Genomic DNA, 17,454 nt, shown 5'->3' on the forward strand with positions numbered 1-17,454 from the left:
AATCCCATTTCCATTTTACATTTGTGTAAATATACAGTAGCTTCAAATTCATGATATTGCCTATGACTAAATGCCTGACATTGAAAAGTTACAAATACTCCATATTAAACTTCATTTGGAAATTTACAATAGCAAAAGTTCTTGATACTTTTAGTCAAATGGCAGTACATGTATATGGACTGCTCCTGTTCAGATATTTTTTTTTTTTTGGGATGGGGGAGGGGGGCAATATATTGTCATATGACCTTCAGCATTTGCTAAATATTCATGCAACAATTTCTTAATATATGTATATGTAGTTATGGTGACAAATATACATTATAATCTTTGTGGGGAAATTTTTCTGACAAGTGTATGTACTTACTTTTTACTCTAGTTCAATTTGTATATACTTATAATTGATGTATTCTATAAATTGTTTCAGCCCCCAGAAAATTGGCAATGATGAGAAGTTAGTTAGAACTTTTTGCAATTTCCGTAATATTGTTATCAGAATTCATGTCTTCCTGGAAGGAATGTTCCTTTCATTTTTTGTAGCATAGCTAAGGACCTTATTACCCAGTATATGCCCCCGAAACAAAGTTGGGGGTGATTAATAGGAATCACCATCTGCCTGTTCACATTTCTTTGTAAGCACAATAAGCAGAACTATTCCTGTACTTCTCAACAAAGGTTTGGCATTGTATGTAGATGTGCATGTTGGCATAAAAATTATTGTCAAGGGTTTTTCATGTTGAAGTGCAATTCAACTTAAACCACTCAAGTGATTTTGATGAAATTTTAAAGGAAGGATAGGTATCATTTCTAGATGTGCATGACATCAACATAATTATTGTGAGAGGACTTAGGTAGATAATCCAACTTAAGGATTTTAAGCATAACTCCTCCTGAACCAAACTACAGATTTTGATGAAATTGTGTAGGGAGAATTAGCATCATAAATAGTTGTTTTACTAAGGAATATAAGCAATGTATGAAAATCCAAAGGGAGACAATCCAATTTAAGAGTTTTACACATGAAACAGGGTGTTCTTTTTGTGAGCTTGCTTACAGTATTTCTAGTTTTAATTTGTCAAAGTAATTATGTCTGATTTTTAAATTTATTCACTACTGATAAAATTTTGTTTTTCTTTTTTTAAGCTTGTGGTGGTGAGTACTACTTTTTTACTATAAGATTTAAATATAGTTTCAAAACCCAATCTTTATCTTATATGATTATATAATTAATGAATGTGTCATTTGAACTTATTTTAATATCAAATACTGTCACTTTTTTTTTCATATATATAATCAATTATGGTTCCTCTTTTAAATCTGTGCCACAATTTTCCTGGCACTGCATTTCATATTATACATTACTAGTCTTTTCTCATATACCATACTTCTCACTCTGACACTATGAGTTGAATATTTTCCATAAAGTTGCCTTTTATAACCATATTAATCCATTGAGCAATATCAGCTGCAAATACCAACTTCTTTTCCTTGATATAACCATATGTAATTTTTTCTACCTTTATATAACCATATGTATTTTGTAGAACGAGAAAAAGAAAGATTGCGAAGTAAGTGATTATTTTAACTAGGATTAAAACAATTACTCAGCTTACAGTATTTCTTTATTGTGATTAAGATTTTGCATTCAACTGAGTCTGTGATCTGCTGATGTGATGGCAGATAAATTGTTTGTTGTATAAGGATGTCAGAAGAATGCTTTTTTTTATCATTGTTAAAGGTGTAGTGATATAATGTCAATGATGTCATGCATTTTCATTGTAATCTGTATACATTAGGTTTCCATGTAAATGCTTATTTAGGCAGACAATTCTTTAAGGAGGTAGACCTAGGATAAAAGACAACTCTTACAAATCACTGGAACGTTTGTATTCAGCATTTAACATCAATCTAATGTAAGCACCAAAGTAACTTGGACTGATTTCATTCTGTTTCAAATGGAAGTTTGATAGGCTTTGGTGAAATTGAATATAATACAAACATATCACTGATTCCTAGAGTTATGTCCCTTACCCTAGGTCTACCTCCTTAAATGAATGGAATATTAAGATGGTATTTATATTGGGTTTGTAGTCCATCTCCTAGAAAATAAGGATTACAGGCATCAGTAATTTGAAATGTCCATTTTTACTGCTAGAAAAGATGCCATTGTTTTTTATTTATCTTGGATACTAAATTTTCCTAACACCTGATCAATAAACAAGGTCATGAACTTTGAACCATACCCCTTTAAACCAAACTACTTTTACCAATGAAGGAGTCTTGTCTGAAACTAGGTGTGTGTATTGGAACAAATTAATATGAAATTATCATAAAATATTAAATTATAAGAAATGTAACTAATATCTGAATGTATTATCTTGTATAAAGAACTTTGGTTCGATTTACGCATAACATGAACTGCATCGTGGTCTATTCTGTGTAAATCAAACCAATGAGTTTGTGATTATAGAACCTAAATACTCTGTTCTGATAACTACCAGAAACAGATAGGTAATCAGACATAAATAACAAGATTTTGATCACTTAAACAAGAGGAGATCACTGAGATCAGGAGCTCTTGTTTCTCACTGGGATGAATGGGGGCATTTATCTTCCAATGAGGGTTCACATGTATATCAGGCATGATTATTTTCAGCTGTTTAGCAGAATTCTGCTATTTCAAATCTGGATTTTACCATTGCCATTTCTTTTTTTTTTACTCTATATTTACTTCCGATTTTGCCAATATCTGCTTTGTTTGTTGACCTTATAAAATCATCCCTGGTATACGAATGTGTCTTTTTTCAAAATGTTTCAGTATATTTGCTTTTTGGTGGCTTGAAAGGCATTAAGAACTGATTTTAAGGTAACTTCATGACAGTGAAACCTACCTATGCTGGACACCTTTTTCAAATTTCCAGATTTTTTTTATGTCTGTATCCGTCACAACTCTACTTATACACAATACTATAGACTTCCGGTCAAAAAATGAGTTATGTGGTGTATGTTTACAGAATATCTTGGTATTTTTTGGCAGATCATAGGTTGGTTTTTGTTGTTAGTCACATTGTAAGGGGAATTAAAGAAATAAAGCCTTGGTATGGCACAAACATCACCGAAAGTACACATTCCCAGGATTTCTTCAACAAATTCATCATCAGGAATAAGATTTTACAAATCTAGGAAAAATATAAATTAAAAATTGGTCATCCCACCCACCCCATTTTTTTAGTTGCTGGTGGGTGAGAATATACAAATTAACTTGATGTGGCCTTATGACTAGAATTTTGATCTGTTTTAACTTTGTTATTTTTTTTTATAAAAAAAATACCTCACAAATACCTCACAAATTGAAAATTTGCCCAAGTTATGATAAAAATTTACCACATCCATAATCACATTATAATATTGTAAACTTTAGAGGAGTGTTTAAGGTCTGTGGAAATTACCTGTAAACAGGGGAGACAACCTTGTTCAACGCCACTCAGGCCAGGGGATCAAATTAGAAAGATTGTATTGAAGTCCAAGAAATCTGGTCGACGAGGTGTATGTTTAAGGGGACGTGACTACAGGATGAGGCGATACAAGATTTTAGCAAGAAGATGTGGTGGAATATTCCAAGTTGACTATTTATCTAATAGTATGTATTGTATAGTGTCAGTACAATGTAATTTTATTTCTTTATTTAAATTTGTAGCTTTGAATTCTAATAATTTTCTTTGAAGAGGTTGCTTTGCATTATAGGATGTCAATAAAGGCTAGGGTTGTCTATATCTTTCACAGGCATTTCAGATAAGGACAGTTCTGGACATTTTAGACAATCATTTTAAACTAGAACATTTTGGACATTGGATGCTTTATAAATAAAAGAGTAGAAAAGTTTAACTAAATTTAAAATAGCAGTGTTTTAACGAATGTTTTCAGTGTAATAAATTTCAATAATTCACACTGAAATAAATTGGGTAATTTCACTCTCGGACTTTCTCCTGCCAAAACGTCACAACACGAATATCAATCCGCTTTTCATAAAATTTAAAATTTATGTTGAAAATAGCAACAAATAATGGAGGAAATCTATAAAATGAATAGAATAATCAATTAGTTCTCATGAATAACCGAAATATGATCACTCATGCCTGGAATGCATTAAGATTTAATCCATACTTGGAACAAGTTCCCCACACTTGTTAGATTTAGGCGTTCTTCGGCACTCGTGCTAATATTTTGGTTATTCACTCTTTTCAATTAATTATCCTATTATTAATACTAGTTATTTTGAAAATTTAAATAAGGACTCAGACAGTGTTATTGTTTATAAAGTATCAATTCTGTGGTTGTGTGGGTTTACCAAACCACAAAATTTGTGTTCCAATGAAAAAGAAATTTCTTTCTATATTATGTATGATGTAATTGACAAAGCAACACATTCAAAGATCTACATACTGATGTTTTTCCATTCTCCATGAAAATTTATATCCATGAATAGAGGTACTTTCACAGTTATCCAATTAATATATTGATTTCCTATTATTATTTTATCAACACTTATTTAAGGAGGTAGACCTAGGGTAAGGGACACAACTGTTACAAATCATTGTAACGTTTGTATTGACAACTTTACATCAATCTTATGTAATCATCAAAGTAACTCGGACTGATTTAATTCTGTTTCAAAGGAAAGCTTGAAAGGCTTTGGTGAAATTGAATATGATACAAACATATCACGGGTTGAAAGAGTTATTTTCCTTACCCTAGGTCTACCTCCATAATAAATATTGCAAAAAAATGAAAACAAATATTTTGAAAGTTGAGGTTATAATATTAGAAAATTAAAGAAAAAAAAAGCTAGGAAAAAAATCACATGTTTATTATAAACTATAATTTGGTATAAAAAATGTAGTATGGGATATAATTGAACTGTTTTATCAGACCATTTATTATATTTAATTTCATGTGGTACAATACATTAAAAATCTTAATCCCCCCAAAAAAATTAAGAAATTAAGAAAATGGCTAAAATCTCTCCCTTTTCAAAAAGTAAGGTTGAAATGTCTTACTCCAAATTACCTGTGAAGTGCCAATTCCCAGGGAAGGATCAACAGATTGATATATTACTATTAATGGAAACGTTTTATATTTGTTTGAGAATAATTTCAATTTATAATTTCTATTTAGTCAGTTTTTTTTACTTGTATATATCAAGTCAATTTAGTACTTTTTTTTAGGCAAATGGTAAGCTTTATTCAGATTTGTTATTTATGAATGAAATAGTAGCATTTTAGGTTAAATATTTTTGAAGCTATGATGTCTGAAATTTATTTTTTGTTATCTTATAACTTTTATTTACTTTTAAGAGTGTAGAGGTGAGTACTTTTTCTATAATCCTGAAAAAATCCTTATAACTCTCCTCCTAACTTATTGAATTGATATTAAAATATCAGTATGAAGTTTACAGAGTTACCTCCCATTTACAAGAGTTGTAATTCATTGGAGCAGATATTTTATGTTTGATCCACTGAATTTAAAATTTGACAACATTATGATGATTTAAAAAGGTTTTTTTTCACTGCAATAAGGTGATGAGTTTTTCTTACTTCCTGGTTTGTATGTTGGCAGCACGTTATCCATCCTTTTTGTTCTTCCATATACCTTAGTGGCACAATCCTTCCAAAGCGGTTTACAATATTTGATGAAGCTGCATAAAAATTTAGGCATCATATGTGGATGTAGAATTGTACTGAAAGAAAGAAAAAATGATTTCTGAATTCCTATAAAGGTTAAGGGTTTTGCATATTAGGTATCTGAGCACTCCTTTACTTCCACTATATTTTTGTTCTTTCTGACAATGGTCATGTATGTAATCACATACACTTATTTTGTGTATTTGCAATCACTAAATAATTCCTTATAAAGCTCAAAAGTATGGTAATGATAAATTAACATACTTACTCAAAAAATAGTAATGTATCACCAAGAAAGGAGTCTCAATTAGTTATGATTTTTTTGTGTGGAAATATGCTTGGCATGAAAAAAATGCATCTGTCATGTTGAAGTAGTTTTTTTCTTTAATGTTGTGGAATGAAAGTATTTTTTAAAAGGCAAATGTTTTTTTTTCTTATTTGTGTTTTTTCTGAATATGATATTGCTCTGAAACTTGATACCACTTGTCTGCCTCAAATGTTTATTTAATTTCCTGTCTCTATAATGATTGATGATAATTTCTGTGATTTTGTTGATGATGAGTGACATCAACTAATATATAGTTACTTATTTTTATATCACCTTGAACCAATAAAAGACCACCATTTGTCCTCAATTTTTGCCCAATATTTACACTGTCTACTGTGGGAGATTCTCCCACAAAAGCAAATTTTTATATAAAAATTTAATTATTTAGTATTTTTCACAGATGATATAATTATCTTAACCAAAAACCTCCCACAAATTCTACATTTTTATGTGGGATATTCTAATTTTTTTTCATTGATTTTGTGGTAGTCTCCCCCCTAATGTTGGAGGGTTATCAGGTATGTAAAAGTATTATAGATATGCAATTTTAATTAATGATTTGAAAAAAGTTAATTTGTATGAAATGTTTCCTCTGGTAAGAAGAATGTACATGTACTTCATTTATCTTCAAAGCCTTTAGTTATTTAAGTAGCAGTCTTTCTAAAATCAGACAGAAGGTGATTTATGTAAGTCAAAAATCCACCAAATGCAGTTTTATTTCTTACAGATCACATACCCCGTCTTCGTTTTTCATTTGGTTGCTGCACTTTTGAGATAAAAATTATATAGGTAGTACATGAAATTTGTCCATTGCCAGAGTTATCGTTCTTGATTTGGCTTGATTTGGTTGATTTTAGTTGGAGATGAATATAGGATTTTCTAAAAAGTGCAGATAGGAATGCAGAAAAGATTGTTGTTATGTGAAAGTATAGCATATGTAGATTGAAAAGCATTGTTTGTTTAGTGGGTTTTTCTGTACCATGAATCACTTACCACTGGCAGTGTCTGAATTTTATGTGGACTGGTACTTAAAACATTCATTTTTAAAATTTATTTGTAGTAAAACAAAGGAGAAGATTGCAGGGTAGGTAATCAATAATTTCCTAGGGTTTGTTCATGTTATTTTTGTATGGATTTCATTTTGTATGATTTATTATTACTGATAGACGTTAGTTCAACGACAAAATGAGTTGCTGCTGTACTTCTTAGCATTTTTTTTGCAATTAGTGCCCATGATCAAAGGTCAAGTGAACTGAGAATATATTATTGACAATAATTTGGCAAAGTAAGGTCTAAAGAATTGGTAAGCATTACTATTGTTTTTAAGTTTTTAAAACATATTTTTTCTTGTTTTAAGATGAAAGAAGAAGGAAGAGAAAAGGTAAGTCATTTTCATATCTTATAGTAGAACAATGAAATATTTCAGTCATATTTTATCATATTTTCAGTCTTTGTGATAAACCAGAAGTCCAAAGCATGAGGCTGGTAAAAATGCTGGTGGGCTTTAAAAAATTCCACTTACATTCCAGCAGTATCTATATGAAAAATTTCTCCAAAATTAGGATTAGGCCTTTGGTTCTGAAAATTACTTTGAAGACTGTATGTTAAAGATTGAGTTACCTTATACACAGGCAAAATTATTTCACATGATTTTCACATGAATTGAGCAAATAAACTAAGTGACAGAGTTCACATGAAATTCGGGTGAAAGGAGCCTTCATGTGAAATTCACACGAAATGTTCACATGAAATTTGTGTTTAGTGAATTTCACATGAAAATCATGTTAATTTCATGTGAATTTCACATGAATTTCACGTAAAGCTTGATTAACAGGAATTTCATGCGAAAAATATTTGCCTGTGTAGGTAATTAAAATTCAAAATTTATCTTATGAATTTGTCAAAAGACACTTAAATGAGTTCTTCTTTAGTCACCTCTTTTAAAAAAGAACACCTTTCCCATAATAGGACCCTATTATCTAGACCTACACCAGTAACTACAACTTGTATACTGATAACAACTTAAAATATGCCTCCCTTTCTGGTCTGTTTTCATGAAAATGAATTAACTATAGACAAATCTAAATTGCCTAAGATCTATGTCTTTAGTAGAAATTTTCTACAAGCACATTGTTGTATTTTCTGTTGTTTTTTGTATTTTTTAGAGAGACAACAAAAAAATAGGAAAAAGAATGCTGAACGAAGAAAACGATTAAAGAGTAAGTCAGTTACATTTAGATTCTTCACCTAACCTGATTTCTCTGTTACTTAGTCTTAAATTGATGGGAGTTTTCATATCAATGATTTCTTTAGGGAATCATGGGAACCAGGATATAAATGTTAATCTAAAAGACTACGATCCAGGGATAACAATTTTATCACACAAGAAATAACATATTACTGACATAAAACTCACATAAAAACAAATATAAATGTCAACCAGAACTCTGAAAACTGGGAGCATGGACCAGGTGCATTGGTAAGGTATTTCTTGATGTAAATTCATCAATATCTAGATCAATCATTTATTGATTTTGTCAACATTATTTTTAGAACAGAGAGAAGAAAGGACAAGAAAGAGAAGAGGTAAGGAAAATATGTTTTGTAATTTGATATTAACATCTGTTTTAGTATAAGGTTAAGGAGATTATAAGTGAACTATTTCTATCAGTCTCACATTTTCTGTGAATGATTATTGTAAAGAAGATTTGTTAACTTGCTTTTAAAGTTTCCATTAATCAGATTATCAAAACTAACACTGTTACAGTTAGTAATATACTATATAGCGCAGGGGTGGATCCAGGATTTGAGTTTGGGGGGTGGGGGGTGGTGGGGCATTAATTGAATTAAATGCCATGAAAAGCAAGGCAAAAAATTCTAAAATTGTTCCAATTTGTTTTAATGCATAAACATTTTGAATGCAAAACAACAATTTTACCAAGAAGACTCTCATCTTAAATAATCATGCACAAATTCATATTGGTTCATAAATATGTAAGACCATACGAAGAAAATGCCTTGATTCTCAGGCCACTTTTTAAAAAAATTGATGCGGGAGGGAGGCTTATTTAAAAAAAAAATTTTTTATTAGAAGCAAGTTTTCTTGTTTCGAGAATTCCATCGAATTGAACAATTCTGTAAATGTACAGGATGTTGAGAATTTATATAAAATACTCTATGGCATTAAAACTTTACTGGAATATGAGATATGGCAAGAAATAAGAACCATCTCTCCACCACAAGACAAACTTTCGTATTTAATGATCAATGATAAATAACAGCCTCATTTGCATCCTATTTTTTACCTTTCTGTCAATTGTGCAGACAAATCCGTTAACTAATGAAAAAAAGTACAACCAATGTAGATTCCGGACTGGATATGAAAATTTTCTGGAACAGATATGAAATTTTCAAATTTCCAGATTTTACCATAATAAAAATTGCAGATACGGGAGGGTTTTTAGGGATGTGGCAGTGCCTGAGATCCTAGCATATTTTTTTTTATTTTTTAGCTTAAACAAATCAAATAACTGATATCATTTTACTGTTGATGTTGAAACTGAGTAAGGATTTGATCATACAAAATGGTTGCAGTTATTGCAATTTTTTTTTTATTGCGGGTCATCATACTTTATTCTGGAAACCTGGCAGGTCATCAGAGCCATGTGGGTGATGACCTCAATTTGCAAGTGTGACCTGTAGGATTTAGGTCACTTGGCAACTATGTCTACCAGATTGACTGCTATTATATTGTGTCACTGCTTCAGAAATTCAATTTATGCTTACTGTTTTTGTACAGAACTTTTTAAAACTGCAGCAAAATAAACGGTTTTTCTATAGTCAAAGACCTTGCTGCTTACAAAAACCACAATTAATTTTTTCTGCATTGTATGTAAGATACTTTGTTAAAGTTGAATGAATAGGGTTGAAATGTGTTGTATTGAAAACTTATACCCCCATTGTAGATGTTTGAATAACACACCTAATTTAGACATTATGATAGTCAACTTCTGCTGTTTTTCATTTTAGAGAAGCTGAAAAGACAGAGAGAACAAAGGCGTAGGTGGCGCAAGAAACAAAGGGAACGACGACGTAGAAGAAAGGAAGGAAAACCAAATGGTCAGTTTTCTGTTGTATCACTCCATATAAAAAAGGGTTGTAATGCCATACATTTCAAAGTTCTTTGTCATATTCTAAGTTACAGATAAACCTGTTTAAACATAGTCTATTTGATATGCTGCAAAACTGATGAGACATTTTCTGTTAACTAATTTTTACACCCCGCTACATGAAGTGGTAAGATATTATGTGAGTTTATTGTGTATTATGAGCACTGATGAAAATATTAGATTTCTTCCTGAATGAAAATGGAGTAAATTTTAATCTATATGATTAAGTATGCTTTAATCAAGTAATATATAGTTAAACTTCAGGGAATAGTGTTGGTCTTGCCTTGATTGAAGGGAAGACAAACTCTGTTCCCTGAAGTTGAAATTTCTTTGTTAAGTATCCAGTTAACTACCTATGACGTTTCTTCAGGTAAGGATAATTCTGTCAAGGGAAGACCAGCTCTATTCCCTTAAGTTAACTATACTACCTACTGTAAATATTGTAAAATATATGGAAGTACAACCTTTAGCGTATGGAAATCACTTTTCATAAATTTCAAGAAAATATTGTGTAGCATCTATATTTAAAAAAAAGCATGTGGAAAAACTTTATTGTAAGAATAACTCTTTCTAAAATTTTAATTTTTCATACTCCTTATGAAAGAAAAACAGATATTGTTTTGTTGCTCCGATTTTTTTTAGAGTTGCAAGTCATTGTTGTAGCCCATGGACCTAGTTAAGCAGGTAAACCTAGGGTAAGGGACATTACTCTTGAAACCAGTGATATGTGTATATCATATTCAATTTCACCAAAGCCTTTCAAGCTTTCCTTTGAAACAGAATAAAATCAATCCAAGTTACTTTGATGCTTACATGACATTGATGTAAAATGCTGAATACAAACATTCCCATGATTTGTACAAGTTGTGTCCCTTACCCTAGGTCTACCTCCTTAAATACTGGCTGATGAGCATAAGTTAAGTTATCTGTGCCATTGTGCATCAACATTAGCTTCAAAATAGACAGAAGACATGGTTTAAGGGTAACATCGAATGTATTTGAAGAAAAAAAAATGAATTTGTGATGTCAAGTTCATTATTTAAACCTAGAATAAAACCTTTATGTGCTTTGTTTTTTTTTAAATTTCAGCTGATTGCCTTTGTAGAGCATTTGGTGATGTACACTATACTACTTATGTTGGTAAAAGAATTGATTTCCAAGGAGCTTGTAAATATACCTTAACTGAAGCCAATGACGAGTTTCCTTTTAAACAGTGCAGATATGAGATTAATGTCAAGAACGAATACAGAAACAACAAGAGAGTATCATATACAAGATCAGTTGATATCACCCTGTGTGATGTTACAATAAAACTAGGTCCAGGATCTAAAATACAGGTATTTAGTTTTTTTTAGCTTTGCTTATATGGTAATATAGAAGTTTTTCTTTGTTAATCATCTTGGTTGTGCAACAAGTTATGGTAATTAGAGTACCTGAACTGATCCATACAACAAAAATTGCAATCGGTCATTGATCACCGATAAGTTTCTGATCAGTCATCATTCTGTCAAACTGATCCATTAGACCAGTGATTGCATCACGTGACCACAGAGGGGTCCATACATTTTACAGATTCCATTGTTTTGTCTGTCAATTTTACATATATTTACATAATGCAATAGATTTAAACATCAATTAATACTTTTATTTTACATTTGCTTTATTTTTAACAGATCATTTGTCATTTTACGTAACAAAACTTAATCAGTTTGGTCACAGGTCATCGGTTATTGATCTGTCAGCGATCAATCAGTCAGTGGTTAAGGATCCGTAGTTGCGCGGATCAGTTCAGGGACTGTAATAGTTGAATGCTCCCTGTTAATATTATTATACCCAGGCAACCAAAACAAAAGGAGGTATATAGAAAAAAAATGTACACTGTCTATCTATCCTCTCATCTATTGGTCTGCATACCTTCTAAACCCAACTCCTCCTAAACCACACTATGAATTTCATGAAATTTTACAGGACGTTAAGGCTCCTTATGCAGGTCAGGAATTCTACAAGATTAGGACATTGAATACCTGAACACGTATTGGGGATGACCTGGAATAATCTACCTATCAAGTCAATGAGATGCCTGAATACGTCATTATTGCATGTTTACTATAAGTTATTCTTGCATGATTTAATACAATTTTTAGGTACATTTTCAATTAATTTCTCCACCTAAAAACTTCTTTTTGGCATAGAATATTTACTGGTTAGGTATTGTAATAAGTAGTATCAAAATTAAGTGGTATCTGAGCTAAAGCATAACTGGTAAACTGAAAAGAGTTTTAATATGATTTACACATGAGCAACTGTTAATAGAGATGTAGTAGTGGACAATAGTAATTGGCCATGTGACAACATGTGAAGGCAGTCCATTGTTTTGTTTCTTATTTGGTCTGACATTCCTAAGTAAGTCAGAATTCTAGTGGTCTCGACCTGATCTGTTAAGTAGATGAGCATTGAGGATGGTAGTTATTGTAAAGTGCCTGCAAAAGGAGATAATCCTGTTAAGGTGTTTTACATGTTAAAAGACCTTGTAAGTGCAACTCCTCCTAAATTACTAAAGGGATGTTGAGGAAATTGTATAGGAAAGAAACTAATCTTTTTTAGAAATTGAAAGGTTGGCATTTTGAATATTGATGTGATTCAAGAAAGTTAATTATTGTCTGATAACTGCAAGTGGAGAAAATAAAGAAAAGGGGTTTACATGATGAAACATCACATGTGCAACTCCTTCTTAACTACCCAAGTTTTTTTTGGTTTTTTTATATTTTGGTTTTTGTTTTTTGTTTCAGAGGTATTGAACTAAAGCATGAACAATTGCTACTTGCTATAGTTTGTCTTTATTATTGATACAAATTGTTTATTGATCAACAGAAATCACTCTTTGTGTCAGCTTGTTTTACCTGTAGTCTTTCCTGTTAACCCCAAAAGTGTTTTAATGAATACTTTAAATAGACACTAAGTTCTCAAATATATCTGGTTCTAGGTGAAAAAGAATGGAGGCTTTTTTACTGAAACTGCTTCTTCAATTACCCCAGAAAGTAAGGATGAATGTGGAATAACCATAGAAAAGATTTCTTATGGGAATATTCAAGTACTGTCTGGTTTTTGTGGGTTCTCTGCTAAATGGGATGGCAACAACAAGTTCCAGGTTGCCATGGATCCAAAGTATGCTGAATATAGTACAGGTATATGTGGTTCATGTGGTAAAGGAGCTAATCCATACCAGTTAGCAGATGGCACTGATGTATCAACTGATCCTAAGAGGAAAAGGGACATGAAAATTGGAAATAGTTATCAGATACCTGATGTAGATGAAGATGATGGTGAAGATGAGTAAGTCTGAAACCATATTATGTTTATGTTGCACATTAGTTACTTGTAAAATCTAATGTAATTATTGCCATAGGTAAGCCATATTGAATTATATTAAAGGACCACATGGGGAATTTATTTTAGAGAGAAACACACCACGAACACAAAAGCATGTTGTAATATCTTTTTAGCTCACCTGGCTGAAGGCCATGTGAGCTATTGCCATCACTTGGCGTCCGTCAACGTCCATCATTGTCTGTCGTTGTCGTTGTCATTAACAATTTTTCAAAACTCTTTTCCTCTGAAACTACTTGACCAATTGGAACCAAACTTTGTATGAATGTTCCTTGGGGTATTCTGCATAGAACTGATATGGAGAGTTTTGATCCGTTGAAAAACATGGCTGCCATTACTATAGAAAATAGGGGTTAGACAGTTTTTTGCATATATCTCCAAAACGGTTAGGTTTAGCCAAATATTGATGGGGTAAAAGTGTTTAGCATGATGAGATCTATCTGCCATCAAATTTTCATTTTAATCTATTAAGCCATGTTGGAGTTATTGCCCTTTTTCATCGTTTTTTGCTATTTTTTATGTTATTTCTTTCAAAAATCTTCTCGTCTGACACTACTAGACCAATTGGAACCAAACTTGGTATGAATGTTCCTAAGGGTATCCTACATAGAACTAATGTGAGGATTTTTGATCTCTTGAAAAACATGGCCGCTGTATCTAAAAATAGAACATATGGGTCAGACAGTGGTTTTTCACATATATCTCCTAAACCATTAGCTTTAGCTAAATTCTGATTTGCATAAAAGTGTTCTGCATATTGGAGTTATTGCCCTTTTTCAATGTTTTTTGCTGTATTTATTGTTATTTCTTTCAAAAATCTTTTCCTCCAAAACTACTTTACCAATTGAAACCAAATTTGGTATGAATGTTCCTAGGTATATCCTGCATAGAACTAATATGGGGATTATTGATCCGTCAAAAAACATGGTCCTGTTACTAAAAATAGAACATAGGGGTCAGGCAATAGTTTTTTGCACATATAGTTTGTATCTCCAAAACCGTTTGGTTTAGCCAAATTCTTTCAATAGCTGAAATGATCCTTATTATTAGGACCACAAAAGTCTTCAGGCATAAAAGTTGTCGGACGACTCCTTGTAAGAGTTAATGCCCTTGAAAGGGGAAAAATGACAGGTTTTTTTTAACAGTTTTCAGCCATTATCTTGAAAACTATGATAGATAGAAAGAAACTTTCAATTGCTGAAATTATTCTTATTATAAGTCCTACCAAAGTCTTTTTGAGTCAAAATTGTTGAACAACTTCTTGTTAAATTTATTGTCCTTTAAAGACAAAATTCAACTAGGTGAGCGATTCATGCTCCTGGGAGCCTCTTGTTATTTTTGTATGAATTTTTTTTAAAGAGTGCAAATCTGTGGATGTGGGGTATTGTGAGCAAGATCATTGTCAGAAGAGTATCATATGTTGAACCTACTAAAACTGATGAATGGATTTTGATGAAACTTTATAGGAAGGTTTGCAGTATGAAGGAATGTAGTTATTATTGAAAGAAAGGGAGACCCTCAAACTCAAAGGTTTTACATGTTAGAAAACCACTTCTTGTTGCTGATATATTAATTGTTCTTTTTGCAATTGTTCTTTTTTTTCTGCAATCAGGTAACCTAGTTTGTATTGTCTTCTCTAGATGTACTAAAACTCTTCCTACGCCAGTGCCAACTCCAGAGCAGAAAATCAAGTTGGCAAGTCCAGAAAATTGCGGTAAAATGGATCCAGAGACAGCTGTCCACAATACATTTTTCAAAGGATGCTTACTATTTGATAAAAACCAGGCTAAGGATTTATATGAAGATTGTCAAGTGGATGTACTTGTAGCATTTGGAAACAAAGAAAAAGAGGAGGCGGCAAAATGTAATGCTTTTGAAGAACTAGAGAGATACTGTATTGATAATGGGAAAAAATTTAACCCATGGAGATCAGCTAAGTTTTGTCGTAAGTATTGTTCTTAAATGATATTATAAATCTTGTTTAAAAAAAAAAGGTATTATTTGAATTTAGAATTTAGAAAACCAGAATAAAAAATCAATTTGTACTACTAAGCCTTTTTAAAAGGGTCATGTCAGCATGGCTAAGGGGTTTGGTAAAAGGCAAAGAAATCTGACTAACCACTTAGTCATGACAGCATGACCAACCCCCTTAGTAAGGGGTAGTCTTATAAATTATTTTTAGCTCATCTGACTGTAGGCCATGTGAGCTATTGCCATCACTTGGCGTTCGTTGTCGTTAACAATTTCTTCAAACATCTTCTCCGCTGAAACTACTGAATGGATTTGGATGAAACTTAAGATGGTTGTTGCTTAGAGTGTCCTTCTCAAAATGGTGTTTTGATTTTTGATCTTTCAAAAAACATGGCTGTTGTTACTAAAAATAGAACATAGCGATCAGATAGCAGATTTTTGCATATATCTCCAAAACAGTTCAGTTAAACTAAATTCTGACATCAGGTAAAAGTATTCAGCATGATGAGATCTGTCTGTGATCAAATTTTTGTGCTGTTTTTGATGTTATTACTGTAAAAAATCTTGTCCTCAGAAACTACTCTACAGAATTCAATGAAAGTTGGCAATTTTGTTTTATAGGGTATCCTTAACAAAATGACTGTTTGGATTTTTTATCTGTTAAAACATGGCTGCCATTACTAAAAATAGAACATTGGGGTCAGACAGCAGATTTTTGCATTTATCTCCAAAAAAGTTAGGTTTAACCAAATTCTGACAATTGTAAAAGTATTCATCTTGATGAGATCTATTTGTGGTTATATTTTGGTGAATGTCTGTTTACCCATGTTGGAATTATTGCCCTTTTGGGACATTTTTTTGCTGTTTTTAATGTTGTTACTTTACAAATCTTCTCCTCAGAAACTATTCTTTAAAATTCAATGATAGTTAATAGTTTTGTTTTATAGCATATCCTTAACAAAATGAATGTTCGGATTTTTGATCGGTTAAAAAACATGGCTGCTGTTCCGAAAAATAGAACAATGGAGTCAGACAGCAGATTTTTGCATACATCTCCAATCCATTAGGTTTAGCCAATAGCTTTCAGTTGCTGTAATGATCCTTATTATAAGGCTTGCAAAAGTCTCCAGTGAATCAAATGGAGTCAAAATTGTCGGACAACTCCTTATTAGAGTTACTGCCCTCGAAAGGCTAAAATTGAACCAGGTGAGCAATTCAGGCTCCTGGGAGCCTCTTGTTTTAATTAATATAAATAAATAACAAATTCAAATAATACAGTGTTTTAACCTTTATATTTGAAATAAGACATGAAGGAAAGTTGTAATTTTCAGTTGTTTGCAGGAAAGAAGTTGAAATTGCTAGTTGCTTGCATGTGAAGAGTATTACACTTAAGGGTCTGGCATGTTCAGAGTTCAAGCAGAAAAAGTCTTGTGCATATTAATAACTGGTCCCTTATTTTAGTAGGTAAAATCTCTTCGAAAGGATATATAGATTTTTGCCACAAATGTTCATTACTATTTTCAGAAAAGAAATGTGGTCCTAATTCCCACTTTGAGCCTAAAATGAAATGCCAGCGGACTTGTGAAAATCCCAATCCTTCTAAAGAAGACTGTCTTGATGAAGATGCAGAAGAGGGCTGTGAATGTGATCAAGGGTTTTATTTTGATGGTGATAAGGGTTGTATTTCCAAAGATAAATGTGGATGTTTTACTGAGGATGAGTATTTCCCGGTATTTATTTTTTACTCGCTTTTCTTAATGTTAATATTAGCAATCTGTTTGCAGAAGTATGTCTCACCATCCCACAATGATAGGGCATTGTAATGTTTTTACCCTGTCTGTCTGTCTGTTACACTTTCATCAGACGACAGATTTCTTTCAAATTTGGGTAAATTGATAGTGGCAATAAAGCTTTTGTGGGA

At 31.9% G+C, this 17,454-nt stretch overlaps 2 protein-coding genes across 2 annotated transcripts in view; both read left to right on the plus strand.

The window, feature by feature from the left end:
* Positions 1–1,223, plus strand: part of LOC148625674 (uncharacterized) — a 39,881-nt gene extending 38,658 nt beyond the window's left edge. Inside the window, exon 25 of the mRNA XM_088571070.1 lies at positions 1,141–1,223. Within this exon, the coding sequence (XP_088427196.1) occupies positions 1,141–1,223 (83 nt within the window). The remainder of the gene's footprint in view (positions 1–1,140) is intronic.
* A 305-nt stretch (positions 1,224–1,528) lies between these two features.
* The window catches only part of LOC148625675 (uncharacterized), a 97,062-nt gene continuing 81,136 nt past the window's right edge, over positions 1,529–17,454 (plus strand). Inside the window, exons 1-11 of the mRNA XM_088571071.1 lie at positions 1,529–1,565; positions 3,419–3,637; positions 7,067–7,090; positions 7,364–7,387; positions 8,172–8,225; positions 8,560–8,592; positions 10,036–10,125; positions 11,265–11,512; positions 13,159–13,508; positions 15,203–15,507; positions 17,058–17,263. Of these exons, the coding sequence (XP_088427197.1) occupies positions 1,529–1,565; positions 3,419–3,637; positions 7,067–7,090; positions 7,364–7,387; positions 8,172–8,225; positions 8,560–8,592; positions 10,036–10,125; positions 11,265–11,512; positions 13,159–13,508; positions 15,203–15,507; positions 17,058–17,263 (1,590 nt within the window). The remainder of the gene's footprint in view (positions 1,566–3,418; positions 3,638–7,066; positions 7,091–7,363; positions 7,388–8,171; positions 8,226–8,559; positions 8,593–10,035; positions 10,126–11,264; positions 11,513–13,158; positions 13,509–15,202; positions 15,508–17,057; positions 17,264–17,454) is intronic.

The sequence above is a fragment of the Perna viridis genome, chromosome 2, assembly GCF_037379345.1.
Source record: "Perna viridis isolate PV_CMFRI_1.1 ecotype Kerala chromosome 2, ASM3737934v1, whole genome shotgun sequence".
Classification (NCBI taxonomy): domain Eukaryota; kingdom Metazoa; phylum Mollusca; class Bivalvia; order Mytilida; family Mytilidae; genus Perna; species Perna viridis.